Below are 14702 nucleotides of genomic sequence, written 5' to 3'. Positions count from 1 at the left end.
TATCCCTCTGTTAATACAATTTAGGATTGCATTAGCTTTTTGACTGCTGCTGCACACTGCTGGCTCATATTTAGCTGGTTGTCCACTAAGACTCACAGTTACTGCTTTTGAGCCTGGTTTCACCCAGTCTATATGTGTACTTTTGGTTTTTCTTGCCTAAGTGTAGGACTTTACTTTTCTCTACATTGAATTTCATTTTGTTAGATACAGCCCAGTGTTCTAGTCTGTCAAGATCCATCTGGATCTTGAGCCTATCTTCTTGGTTGTTAGCTATTCTTGCCAACTTAGTATCATCTGCAAATTTGGTAAGTTCCCCTTCTATTCCCTCATCTAAGTCGCTAATGAAGATATTGAAGAGTCCTGGGCCTAAGACAGAACCTTGTGGCATTCCACTGCTTACTTACTTCCATGTAGACTTAGACCCATTAAGGACTACTCATTGAGTACGGTTTGTCAGCCAGTTGTGAGTCCATCTAGTGGTGGTGCTATCTATTCCACTTTTTTCTAGCTTACTAAGAAGTAGGTTGTGGTCTACTTTGTCAAATGCCTTGCTGAAATCTAAATATATTATGTCCACAGTATTTTGCTGGTCTACTAATTTAGTCACTTTGTTGAAGAATGAAATAAGATTGATCTGGCATGATCTGTTCTTAACAAACCAGTGCTGACTGCTAGTTATTACTTGTTTCTAGACGTTGGCAGATCTGTTTTTTATTATCCTTTCCAGTATCTTCCCTGTATTGACGTTAGGCTGATTGATCTATAGTTTCCTGGGTCTGGTTTTTTTTCCTTTTTTGAAGATGGGAACCACATCAGCTCTTTTCCAGTCCTCTGGTAGTTCCCCAGTGCTCCAGGATTTTTGAAAGAAATGGTGCAGTGGTTCTGAGATGACCTCTGCCAGCTCCTTTAAAACTCTGGGATGTAATCCATCAGCCCCCGGTGATTTGTGTTCATCAAGATCAGACAGGTGTTCTCTTACTATTTTTTTGCTTATTTTAACTTTTATTTCTGGTCTGTCTTTTACAGTTATGTTTTTGGTGGGTTGAGCTATAGTTTCTTTTTGCGTGAAGACAGAGGCAAAGAATGAGTTAAGCAGTTCTGCTTTCTCTCTGTTGCCTGTTACTTCCTTGCCATCTTCTCTCTTTAGTGGACTGACTGTTTCCTTGATTTTTTTCTTGTTATTTATATATTGGAAGAAATTTTTTTTTAATTATCTTTGACTTTTGTTGCAAGTCTTTGTTCATTCTGAGCCTTTGCTATCCTGACTTCGTCTTTGCAGATTCTGGCTATCTGCTGATATTCTGTCTTAGTTGTATGTCCTTCTTTCAATTTTTTGTACTTTTCCTTTTTTTCTTTCAATTTGCCAGAGAGATCTTTGTGTAGCCATGCTGGTTTTTTCTTGGATTTCTTGTTTTCCTTTCTCAGTGGTATTGTGCTGGTCTGGGCTTCTATGATTATACTTTTTAGAGTTTCCCAAGATTCTTGAGTTGTTTTCCCCTTTAGGATTTTCATCCATGGAATCTTTCCCAAGTTCTCTCTGAGTTTATTAAAATCAGCTCTTTTAAAATCCAAGACACAACATTCCTGCAGAGAAATCTTAGATCTTAAACACTTTTAGCAGGTACTTAAAAGATATACAGTCATTGTGAATCCCTCACTGATTTTAAGACAGGGGATATCTCCAAGTGTGGGAGTATTACATATATTGTATTATATTCAATATAGATATGAAATGAGAGAAATGGGTGGCTGCATAAATTTACCAAATAAATAAATAATAAATATTCTCTTATACCTTTCTTGAATTATAGAAATTTAAGTTTTCCCCATGGAGAATCCAGGTACTCCCCGACTTACAACCGATCACTTAGTGACTATTCAAAGTTCCAATGGCTTTACTTCGGGGGTACTTATGATCCACATTTGAAGTTCCAACAGTTTCCCACTCTAGGTCAAATGACAGCACTTCAGGCATTCGGCAACTGAGCTGCATTTATTGACCTTTGCAACATCCTGCAACATCACATTACTCTGTTTTATGACAGTTTTGCAAAAAAAAACAACCCAGCATTGCTTCCATTTTGAGGCAAAATCACATCCATAGTAAACCCCTGGTTCTCATAATAACTGTGCTGTTCACTTAACAACTGCCATAAAAGGTCATAAAGTTGGCTCGGTCACATGACATAACTTGGGGACTACCTGTGTGGGAAATAAAATTTGCATGAGAGATTCCAACTGTTTTTTAGGCTCTCTGCTTCTCACAGGGATATCCGAGGAGAGATTATCATTCCCAGATTTACTTCTTTATTTATTTATTTTATTTGGCAATCGCTTACAAGATAATAGGAATAAGTATAAACATGAATAAGAATACAGGAAACAGGTATGAATAAATGGGGACAATAGGACAGGGACAGTAGGCACGATTGTGCACATGCACGCTTCTTACAGATCTCTTAGGAAGCAGATTTTATTGAAGCAGATTTTCTCTTGAGACAAGGCAAAATATACCTTTAGTGGTTATGATTTCATTGTCAACACAGACATGTTAAATGTCTTTATGCAGTTTGGGCACTGCATATATGGTGGCTGGCAACCAGTTTGAGTGGCTTGGGGAGATATTTACTAGATGGATAAAACAGAGGACATTTTCCTATTCTCCATAATAAAAGAGGAAAAGAGAGTTTTTACATTTTTTCCATAAGATCTCCCATGAATTCTTATTTTGCAAACCACTTGAGCCAATGTTGTGTACCTGTTGGGTATTTCTGATATGACCAACTTTTGATTAAGAAAACTGAGGGGAGGAGATGATGAGGTGCTCACAAATATTGTGTCCTAGCTGTGTCCTTGAATTGCTGAAAGCTGTTATTATCTGAAACCTGTAGGTGTTAAAGAAAGATGACAATGTCCCCTGGTCTGGAACTCTGGCTGTGGTGCAATCATACGTTACTCATAAAACAGGTATGTGCTGAAGTGATTGATTATTAGATAGAGGTTCTCAAATGTCAGCAGCTTGAAAATTGAAGTCACCCCAGGGGTGGATTGCAAGCTACTCTGAAGGCATGTGCCCATCTAAATGTAACAGGAATGGTCAGACAAGAACTTTATCCAACAGCTGTTCTTAATACAATTTACACTGGAGACAAAACTATTTTGAGAGAGAGAGAGAGAGAGAGACAGACAGACAGTGGATGAATTCAGATGTCTTCCTAACGTATTTATTTGAAAACATGTTTTACTCGTTTTTACCTTAATTCTCACGTCTTTTGCACTTTCTAGACTTTTTTAGAATCCTAAAAGGTGACAGCATATAAATGTATAGATCAGGGGTGTCAAACTCATAGCCTGTGGGCCAGATGCATCACACACAAGCCACGCCCATGCCCAGTTTAGCGAAGGGAAAAAGTCGTGTCACGATGAAATGATGATGCGAGTGTGACACCCTGGTATAGATCAATCAGTCAGTGGCCTGAAATTGGGAAATCTCTTTGCCAACTATGGAATGGAACATTATACAGTACAAGTGGTCCTCGCTTCAGAACTACTCCATTTATTGATCATTCAAAATTAGGATGATGCTGAAAAGTTGATTGATGATCGACCTTTGAACATGGGACTGTTGCAGCATCCCTGTGGTTGTATGATTGTGATTCAGGCTGTTGGCAACTGGCACACATTTGTGATGGTTGCAGCATCCCACAGTCACATGATCAACATCTGCAAGCTTTCCAGCTGGCTTCTGATAAGAAAAGTGATGCTGCACTTAATGCCTGTGGGTGAATTGTGATTAACAATCTTGGCAGAACTAAAGTTATGAGCCATGTGGTACAGTGGTTAGAACACAGTACTGCAGGCTACTTCTGTTGACTGCCGGCTGCCTGCAAAATGGCAGTTTGAATCACTAGGCTCAAGGTTGAGTAAGCCTTCCGTGGTGGGTAAAATGAGGACCCAGACTGTTGGGGACAATAGGCTGACTCTGCAAACTGCTTAGAGAGAGCTGTAAAGCACTGTGAAGTGGTATATAAGTCTAAGTGCTATACTACTGTGATTTGGGCTTGCTGCTATGATATTTCACTTAATGACCATGCCGCTTACTGACAATGTCCCCAGTCCTAACTGCAGCTGGTAAGTGAGGACTTCTTTGTATTATCTTGTTAATCTCATTGCAGCCACTGAATTGTATGAGAAAAAAATGTGAATTAATTGAAGGATTTAAGAATCTTGTTTATATAGACTCTTATACACTGCTCAAAAAAATAAAGGGAACACTTAAACAATACATTGTAACTCCAAGTCAATCACACTTCTGTGAAATCAAACTGTCCACTTAGGTAGCAACACTGATTGACAATCAATTTCACCTGCTGTTGTGCAAATGGAATAGACAACAGGTGGAAAGCATAGGCAGTTAGCAAGACATCCCCAATAAAGGAGTGGTTCTGCAGGTGGTGACCACAGACCACTTCTCAGTTCCTATGCTTTCTGGCTGATGGTTTGGTCACTTTTGAATGCTGGTGGTGCTGTCACTCTAGTGTTAGCATGAGACGGAGTCTACAACCCACACAAGTGGCTCAGGTAGTGCAGCTCATCCAGGATGGCACATCAATGCGAGCTGTGGCAAGAAGGTTTGCTGTGTCTGTCAGCGTAGTGTCCAGAGCATGGAGGCGCTGCCAGGAGACAGGCCAGTACATCAGGAGACGTGGAGGAGGCCGTAGGAGGGCAACAACCCAGCATCAGGACCGCCACCTCCGCCTTTGTGCAAGGAGGGACAGGAGGAGCACTGCCAGAGCCCTGCAAAATGACCTCCAGCGGGCTACAAATGTGCATGTGGCTGCTCAAACAGTCAGAAACAGACTCCATGAGGGTGGTATGAGGGCCTGACGTCCACAGGTGGGGGTTGTGCTTACAGCCCAACACTGTGCAGGACGTTTGGCATTTGCCAGAGAACACCAAGATTGGCAAATTCGCCACTGGCGCCCTGTGCTCTTCACAGATGAAAGCAGGTTCACACTGAGCACATGTGACAGACGTGACAGGGTCTGGAGACGCTGTGGAGAACATTCTGCTGCCTGCAACATCTCCAGCATGACCGGTTTGGCAGTGGGTCAGTAATGTTGTGGGGTGGCATTTCTTTAGGGGGCCGCACAGTCCTCCATGTGCTCGCCAGAGGTAGCCTGACTGCCATTAGGTACCGAGATGAGATCCTTAGACCCCTTGGGAGACCATATGCTGGTGCGGTTGGCCCTGGGTTCCTCCTAATGCAAGACAATGCTAGACCTCATGTGGCTGGAGTGTGTCAGCAGTTCCTGCAAGACAAAGGCATTGATGCTATGGCCCGTTCCCAAGACCTGAATCCAATTGAGCACATCTGGGACATCATGTCTCGCTCCATCCACCAACGCCACGTTGCACCACAGACTGTCCAGGAGTTGGGGGATGCTTTAGTCCAGGTGTGGGCGGAGATCCCTCAGGAGACCATCCGCCACCTCATCAGGAGCATGCCCAGGCGTTGTAGTGAGGTCATACAGGCACATGGAGGTCACACACACTACTGAGCCTCATTTTGACTTGTTTTAAGGATATTACATCAAAGTTGGATCAGCCTGTAGTGTTTTTTTCCAATTTAATTTTGAGTGTAACTCCAAATCCAGACCTCCGTGGGTTGCTAAATTTTATTTCCATTGATAATTTTTTTGTGATTTTGTTGTCAGCACATTCAACTATGTAATGAACAAAGTATTTAATAAGAATATTTCATTCATTCAGATCTAGGATGTCTTATTTTTGTGTTCCCTTTATTTTTTTGAGCAGTGTATATCTGGAGTATATTGTCTGGATCATGTCTGCATGCAAAGCGGGCACTGGATTGAGATCGGTGCTGACATTTGCTTGTTCCTATCATATTGTTGGGCTTCCAGCCATATTGAAAAGCTGAGCAAATTGACACAAATAAAATGTTAAAAAGTTATGATATTTATGTAGTTACTTACCAAGCACATCTAAATTATATTAAAGTAACCAAAATATCTTTACAATCCCCAAGGCAAGTCACAACTTTTGAGCACCCCTGATGTTTGGAAATTGAAAGTTGAAAAACGTGACACACCCTAAATAGTAATTAGCTTCTAGCCATATTGAAAAGCTGAGCAGATTGACACCATATAAGTAATTAGCTGAGCTTCTTTACCTGTGGTAGAATCATTTCTCTTTGGGCAGAACTCCAGCCTCGTCCCTTCTCCAGAACAACACTCATTCTTCTCTGGGACAATTTTGGAGGATGGGACTACTCTTCTATCTTGGCTGGCTGGCCCATTGGAGATAGTCTTTGTCTAATACACAAAAACTATGTCAGGTAGAAAAGCTGCAAGCCATGTGACATGGCCTTGAGTGAAGGAAGATCTTGTTGAAGTGGGGAAGGCCATTGCCTCTTCTGCATCACCCCTAGTTGCTGTCCCAAGGACCTGTCCAGTTCTTTCCAGATGCATTTGACTTATCTGCTGTGTTTGGTAGAAAGTGTCATTATCTTCATTGCTTCTGTTTGTGTCTTTTTCAGTCAAAGAAGAAGAGAAGAGGAGGCTATTAAAGAGGAGCAGTGAATTAAGAGGAGAACACAGACAGCTGGAGGAAAAAGAATGCTTTCTTAATAATGCAATGAAGGTATAATTCCCAGCTTGTTTCTTATCTCAAGGCCCACAGGAGACAGAGATAAATGGGAAGGTTTCTCAGAATTTCAGGCGAGCTAGAAGATGGTAGCCAAAGACAGTGCTCCTTCAAGAGCAATTTTAAGAAAACAAGACTTTGCAAGACATTATAGTCAATTGTCCTTTAAGCCCCATTAGGTCATTATTAGGCGTTTCATTTTCACCATTGACTTCTTTACAGCTTCTCCTCATCATTCAAAGCATGATCCCTGTAACAATATTTCACTTGTCTGAATCTAAGCAGATGCCAATCATTAGAGCAAATGCTGCATTGCTAGCAGGTTAAAAAAAAAGAGACTTTTTGCCAGTCATTCTGGTTACTCCACCAACAGGCCATTGAGGATTACTTGGCTGTAAAATACTTCTTTAAAACACATACACATTTTCCTTTTCTAACCTTAAAGTTCTGGCTTCTTGCTGGTCTGTCTACTAAGCAGATTATACTTTGTATACCTCCATTTACAGCTGTTTCTTTAGCAATGGTTCAGCAATGGCACTGGAAAAATGCGTTTTATGGCTAATCCTCCCCCTTATAATCATCCCAACATCACCACGGTCACTTGATCAAAATTTGGACCCTTGGCAACGGGCATGTTTTTGGATAGTTGCTGCATCCCAGGGTAATCATGTGATTACCATTTTTAACCTTCCCAGCTGGATTCTGATAAGGAAAAGATGATGTTTTTGTTGTTGTTATGTCCCAAGGGCTGTCAGATAATGAATGTATGGTAGAATTTTTGGGAGGGAGGAAGGTGGTAGTTTGCGGTTTGTGTTAGGGGGTTGGCCAGCTGCAGGTCCATCTCCAGTGGCATGGGTTGGGGCTTACATGTGACTTCCCTGGGAACGGAGACTTTTTGAGTCTGCAGCACAGATCTCCTGATCTCTGTACATTTATCTCTGCTGCTTTGGGGACAGGTGTTGAGTGATGATGGAACCTGGTTGTTAGCTTGGATACTGTTGCTACTGATGACACTTCCCCCTCCAATTTTTGGACCTGCTGGTGAATAAGTGGAGAGTGGTCTTCTGGAGTAAAGACTTTGAGGCTATCAATGGCATGATTTGCCTTCAGACATTGTGGATGCTCCAAGACTGGAGATCTTTAAAGAAAAGATTGGACCACCATTTGTCTGGAATGGTTTGGAGTTTCCTGCCTAAGGAGAGAGTTGGACTGGAAGATTTCAAGATCCCTTCCAACTCTGTTATTCTGTTCTTCTAACAAGGTTTGCTCTTTCTTAGTCATTTGGACTTGAAGGTTCAAGAGAATTGGTTGGTAGGAATCAGGTTGGGAAGACAAAGAAGCTGGGCTAGTGCCCCTGTGGAATATCTCAGCTCTCTAGTGGGCAGTTTTCTTTAATCTCTGCTGAGTAACTGGAGTAGGAGGTGAACTGGGCACTGGACATTCCTGCCCTTGAGTGGCCTCCCTGTGATGGCCAATCTAAGATGGCTCTCAGAAAGATAAAAGTACCAGAAATGATACTTGGAGTGTTAGATAAAGAAAGCGAAAAAGAAATCTGACTGAACATGTCACTATAGTGATAAGGGAATCAAAGCATTGTTGCTGCTTCTTTTCTATTTTATATATATTGGAAGACTGTTGTTCAGTGGTCTTGCTCAGAGTTACAAACTCATTGCTGCGCTGAGATAATCTTGTAATCTTCTGCCTGGTCTTTGTGACCAGATTTATTTATTTATTAAATTTATATGGAAGACTGTTGTTCAGTGGTCTTGCTCAGAGTTACAAACTCATTGCTGCGCTGAGATAATCTTGTAATCTTCTGGCCAATTCCAACTAGTGTGGAAAACAGGTGGAATTGTCAATGCCAAGTCTCCAATTGTGGGAGGGAGGAATCATCTGCAGCTTGAAAAAAGTTTCACCCCCTTTTGAAGAGACATCCCTAGAACCAAGAATCCTGGGAATTATTGGCTGGTCTCTAGCTTGTCTTTGTAGGGAAGGTTGTTGATGAGATAAAAGGTGATCATCTTCTCAGTATCCCACAAGCAGCAGGACTCTTTTTAATCTGAATTCAAATCCAGGTGCAGACTGGAGACGGTACTGGTTATTCTCCTGGATGATCTGGGTTAAACCCTGGATGGAATATGCCCTCTAATTGGATCTCTCAGCCACATTTCCTATCACCAGCCATGATATTTTGTTGGACAGCCTGCTGGTATTGAGGATAGGAAACAATATTTTGTGGTGGCTCTGCTTCTTCTTCAATGTATGGCTTTAATCTACTGTAGTAGTTGAAGAGAAGACTGCCTGGTTTACTGCAATATGTGGGGCCCTGCAGGGTTCTTAACATCTTTATGAAGCTGTGAAGAAAGCTCATTTGATGGGTTTGGTAATGAGCATCATTGGTGTGCTGATGATACTCAGTTATACATTGAAGTCTGGGCTGTGAGGGGACCTGTTTCAAAGTTCTTTCATGGTATTGAAACCAGGATCTGGATGGGAGATAATAAACTGAAACTGAACTCTAGTAAGTCAGGGTTGCAGCTGATGCATCAGAGTTCCCTGTCACCACTAGACTTGTTCCTTGGCAAGTAAGCCCTACGCATCAGAGGGCACCTTCTGCACTCATGACTCCTGCTTAAACAGCAGATGGAAGTTGTGGTCAGAGGGACCCATGGCTAGCTTCCACTGGTGATTTAGTTGTGATCTTACCTGATGTGGCAGAACCTGACTACAGTCATTCATGTCCTCATTACCACCTTGGTAGCATGCACTGCTTGATGCTGCCTTTAAAGAGCACTCAAAAACTTCACTTGTCCAAAATGCAACCCATGTGCTTTTCAGCTCCTGGCACTGGAAGCATATAATACTGGTTTTGTAGACTCCACACTGGCTGCAGATCCATTTCCCGGTATAATTTAAAGTACTGTTTTTGGCCTATAATACTTTTTATAGACTGGCACCCAGATACCTGCAGAACTCCACCAGTACTAGAATAACCAGGAGAAAACTGCTGCAAATCCCACATTTTTGAGAAATTAAGGTTGGTGGTGGCTGAAGTGAGAAGGTACTGCTTTTCTTTGGCGGTGCCAGCGCTATGGAACTATTTCTGGTAGAGACAGGTTGTCTCCTTCCCTGCTGACCTCCTGAAATGGTTGAAATTTCACAGGAGGTATCCTCTGAGTTTACCTGTACCACAAACTTTTCTTTTTCCATCTGATTGCTTTATTTTTGTGTAGGTTTCTTTGTTACATGTTAGTTTGTGTTTGTTTTATTTGTCATTATGACATTTTGATTTTTGTATATTTCATGTGAGCCTCCAAGAGCAATAGGAATTTCTTTAATAAAAATATAATAAAATAATATACATGATTTTTTGACTTTTCATTTTTAGAATCCCGGCAGTTGTCCCATTCAAATAATAACCAGAGCGGGTTGTGCTCATTTATTTATTTGTAGAATTTCTATCCTGTCTTTTTTCATGAGGAAATCAGTCAAAGTTAGATAAAGGTGATCTTAATAAACTGTATGTTACTTCAGAGTGAAACTGGTTTGGAAAACAATATCTGTATTAAATTATGTCGGTATGCCACCAAGAAGAAATAGGAAATAGGAGGGAAAATCTGTTTTTAAGTGCCCTGACTGATATTCTAGCCATAAGGATGTCGCAGGGCAACTATCTTAGTTGCAAGTCCTCCGTGGCGTCCATTTGCTGAGGGATGCTTTGATCGTTTCTTGTGCATGATTCCTTACTCTTGTCTTTCCATTTCTAATTTGACAGAAATGCCTAGAGATCAAAAACAGCCTGTTGGCCCAGCAGAAAGGGGTTCAATCATCGCTGGAACACCTCAAATCTCTCATTAGACTGATACAGAATGAGCAGATGCTTCAGGTTACCATGACAACAACCACCACCTCCTCCTCCTCCCTGCTGACTGTCCCCTGGACCAAACCATCGGCTGCCTCGGCTGCCGCTGCTCCCCAACCCTTGCAGTCGACACAGGGCAACAACTGACGGGGGGGGCTGCCCTCCCCTTCCCCCCCCATTGGTGGGTTTCCCCCCACACACAAAAAACACACTTTTCTTCAGAAGAGAAACCAATCCAGCCAGCAAGAACACTTTAAGTGCATGCAGGCCTACCGAGAGAAAAGATGCATCCAGAAAAATAAAAACCTGGGAAAACAAGAAAGTGACATTGGTCTTCTTCCATGTACTGAAAGTTGTGTGGGGGAAAAAATAGTAATAACAATCCCACCATTGAGTCCCGTTCCCCCCCCCCTTCTTGGCAGCTCAATGTCATTATTTCCTCTCTTTTTTTTTTCATTGCTGGGAATCTCAGTGCTTACAACCCTCCCTTCCCTTCGTTTGGTTGCTTTGGCCTTAATGTAATTAATGCAGAAAAGGATGCCGCGTGGATGGAAGACGGGCGGCCTGGACAGGCGGAAGGGGCCTGCTAGAAGATGCAGAGGGGTGCAAAGAAGCTGCTCTTTGGGAAGAGAAAATAGGTTGAAAAGCAAACCATTAGTGCGCTAGGGCAGATAGATAGTAGATACAGGCACCGAGAATGAAAAATGGTAACTTTTTCTTAAAAAAAAAAAAAAAAACTAGCATAGATTCCTGATTTTTTTTAATTAAAAAAAAGGATCAAGTGTCGTCTTCATTCAGGGCTATAGAGAAGTTACATTTGTGGACACTTTCAGAGCCTTCAAAATCAAATCTTTTTTTTCAGTATTATAATTGCAGATATTTAAATAAAAATGTATGAAATTTTACCATTTCTAGTGAAATATTGAAGTATTTTCATGCTGAGGCTTCTGTATATGCGTTCTGAAGTATTGAAAGAGTTAATGCCTGTATAAAACCCTTCATTTCAGCGGCTCCTCTTAACTTATTTTGCTATTGATGTATTTTTCTCATTGGGGATGGGTTTTTTTGGGGGGGGGGGTCTGCTGTTGTTCGAGGTTTAACAATGATAGTAGTGAAAAAAAATATTTTAATCAGTTGGATCTTTTTAGTTGGGGGGGGGGTCTTTTCAGGGCTGTCCATAGATAGGGTCAAAAAAGGCAAGATGGCAGCTGGGACAATGCAATCAGAGCTCATCTGTTTCGTACTGATTGCACTTCATGGCTGCCATTTTGATTGTTTTTTTTACCTCATCCTGCAGCACATGGCTGGTTTTGAACCCTTCCTTCCTTCCTTTCTTTTTTTTTTTTTTGAAGGAAGAAAGCAAATAATATTCATTATTGCTGCTTTTTATTTTATCAAAACAGTACAAATGATATGCCAAAAAACTTAACTCTTTTGTACTGCATTTTTATTGTAAAATAGGAAATGTGGGAAAATGTTGTTTGTTTGTTTTTTGTTTTCCCTTACTTTGCAGAACTATCTGCTAAAATTTACAAGAAAGGAAATAAACTGCCTCAAGTGGTCATTTCTTTTATTGGATATATCAGGAGTTTGGGGGTGGGAATATCTGATTGTGAAAACTTTTTTTTAAAACCTTTTTATAATTTTGTTAAATTTGAGCACGTGTAAAACATTAGCTTTAGCTTGAGAAGATGCTAGAAAATTGCCTATATTTCATTTGACTTTTCACTAGCTAGTCTTCCTGAAGCAACCAAGCTCAGACTGGGCCCAGTATAGGTCAGATAGCCTATGCTAGCGCCTTGAGGCTTAACCTCTCAAGTTTTTGATGTGCAAATGAGTTTCTGGTCAGTGTGGCTTTCCCATTTTATAGCTCTATTTCTCCTTTGCCTCCAATTTCAGAATTCAAGGGTTGAAGGGGAAATTTAAAGTTTTTCTGAGGGATATAATAAAGATTAAATTGAAAGTAGCAGAGTATTTTAATAGCGTTGGTTAAGTTTACTTTTTTTTAGCAGAGGAATTGGGGCTGTTTAATTTTTTTTTAAGGCAGCCTATGGATTCACAGACATGGCCAAAAATATAAGTGCTCCTGAGAACTAAAATGGTCATCCTTGCAAGAAGGGCAGTGAGAAATACGGCTCCTGCCCCCTCCTCAATGGCGCCCTGAATTCAGCTCTGTCAAAAGTCAGGCTCTGTCTCTGTGTGCCACAGGTGAGGCTTTTCACCTTCGCCTCTCATACTGTGCCGAAAAGCTAATTTTTTGTTTTGTTTTGTTTTTTGATGGATCGGAAGCTGCCCACAGAAGGCAGCACACAAGCCCTTTTATCCATTTTCACAACTCCGGGAGAAACTGTGCAGTACTATACAAATCTATTTTAATACACTTAACACTCTGTTGAACAAGATTTTTATATTCTTTTATTGATGAACAAAAGTGAACTAAGTAAAAATACAGTTGCGATACATTGGTTAGGTATATCAATTTATGCATTTGAACATAGCTTGCAATGTAAATGTTTTGGGGATTTTATGTTTTTCTTCTCAGATGAATTTAAGAAAAATAAAGGGTGGGGGGGAAGCATAGAAAGTTTTGTTTTTTTTAAATTGGGAAAACTTTCTGAAAAAGTGCTTTTCTGGGACTCTTAAAAAGTAGTTATTTTGGAAAAGGGACTGTCCCGTGGATAGTGTGCATAGAAAACAAATTGTTTGTCTTAAATATACCAATGTAGTTTACTTCTTTAAGATGAATTAAACTTGACTGACAGATTTAAAACTGGTGTGGTCACTGAGGTGTACTTGTATTTTTCCAACCTTGCATGTGTTCTCTTGTAATTTAAATAAGAATTATTTTGCCATCGTTTCTGTTACTACTGTTCTCTACCTTTTCCTTCTTAAGCCTTTAAGACAAAAAGATCTTCTCTCTAACAGTCCTTAAATGAACTTTGCTTTGCACTCTCCTACATTTTCAGGTAGTGGAAGTGACAACAGATGAACAACCATTCATACAAAAATGAACTTTATAAACCAGGCACTTAAAATGTAATAAACAAAATCTATCATGCCTTTTAGTTGTCTTTAATATTTGATTTTTGCTGTTTTCTCTATATGTCAATAATCTCAAAAATAACATGTCTTTAATCTGCAATATTGCAAAGTAAAATTAGACTTTGTTAAGAGTTTGGCACATTAAAAATATACTTTTTCTTTCAAATTCAAAATGCTCTATGTTTACATATGTTCTAACTTTACTGGAAATATTTGGACATTATTCCAATACTTTTAGAAATGTTCCAGGCTTTAAAAAAATCATATCTCAAGCCTGGGACATTTCCATATGGTTAAAATGGTTCTTTAAACGAGTGATTAAAAAAACATCATAAACATTTTGGTATGATGTGGAAAATTTGTTTTAAAAAATGGTGGGCTATACATTAGGAAGATTAAAAACAGATTTTCTGAGATGTCTCAATAAATCTCAGATGAACTGAAACTTTTCAAAAGGCTTCAACACCAGGTTCCCAGTGGGTGAAATACTGAATTTTCTGCCATATTTAGATTGCACAGGATTGTGAACATGGCTGAGTTTACCATGGCTTTCTTTTTACCCAACCCCAAAACCTTACTAAAGAAAATTTTAGTCAGTGTTGCCCTTTCAAGAAAAGGCCCTGACTGGAAATAATTTCAGTAGTTGACACCCATTTCAGCATTTTCTCCGATGATCCAAGTGAGAAGCTGGAGGTGCTTTAAAGGGAGCCTAAAATGGATCAGATGAGAGCAAGTAAAGTGATTACAATCTGTTCTGCACTTTGTTGGCCAATAACTTGTTTACAAGTCAAGTGAACTCACACAAAAAGAAGGGGTTGAGAATTCTAACATTCTGAAATTTATGGAGATTTTGGATATTATGCTCAGAGAAAAGCATCCTGATGTGTGTGTTTTTTCTTATTCCATTCAAGACCATTACTGTTCATTTTGTTAGCTATTTACTTACCTGTATTTAAAACAAATCATTTTTTTCTATTTTAAAAAAATTTACAGGAATTCTAGTTCACATATTTTTCCTTTCTTTTTTCTTAAACTGTCAGGACTTTGAGGTAGGAGTCAAAGTGCATTGAGAGTGGTGTACCGTAAAATGCTTCCTATTTATTAACATATAGTTAATGCATACAAAGGATTT

General features: G+C 40.1%; 1 protein-coding gene across 2 annotated transcripts in view; it reads left to right on the top strand.

Moving 5' to 3' along the window:
• Window positions 1-13298, top strand: part of PHF21B (PHD finger protein 21B) — a 172650-nt gene extending 159352 nt beyond the window's left edge. For both annotated transcript variants that reach the window (XM_087969487.1, XM_087969488.1), the window contains exons 11-13: window positions 2892-2967; window positions 6560-6663; window positions 10442-13298. In XM_087969487.1, coding sequence (XP_087825613.1) covers window positions 2892-2967; window positions 6560-6663; window positions 10442-10675 — 414 coding nt within the window. In that variant the 3' untranslated portion in view covers window positions 10676-13298. The remainder of the gene's footprint in view (window positions 1-2891; window positions 2968-6559; window positions 6664-10441) is intronic.
• The last annotated feature ends 1404 nt before the right edge of the window (window positions 13299-14702 follow it).

Source organism: Notechis scutatus, chromosome 6 (genome assembly GCF_049901735.1).
Source record: "Notechis scutatus isolate UNSWTSFEM ecotype Mainland chromosome 6, rNotScu1.2, whole genome shotgun sequence".
In the NCBI taxonomy this organism is placed as follows: Eukaryota; Metazoa; Chordata; class Lepidosauria; order Squamata; family Elapidae; genus Notechis; species Notechis scutatus.
Note: the sequence above shows the minus strand (reverse complement) of the source record. Positions and strands in the feature narration are given on the sequence as shown.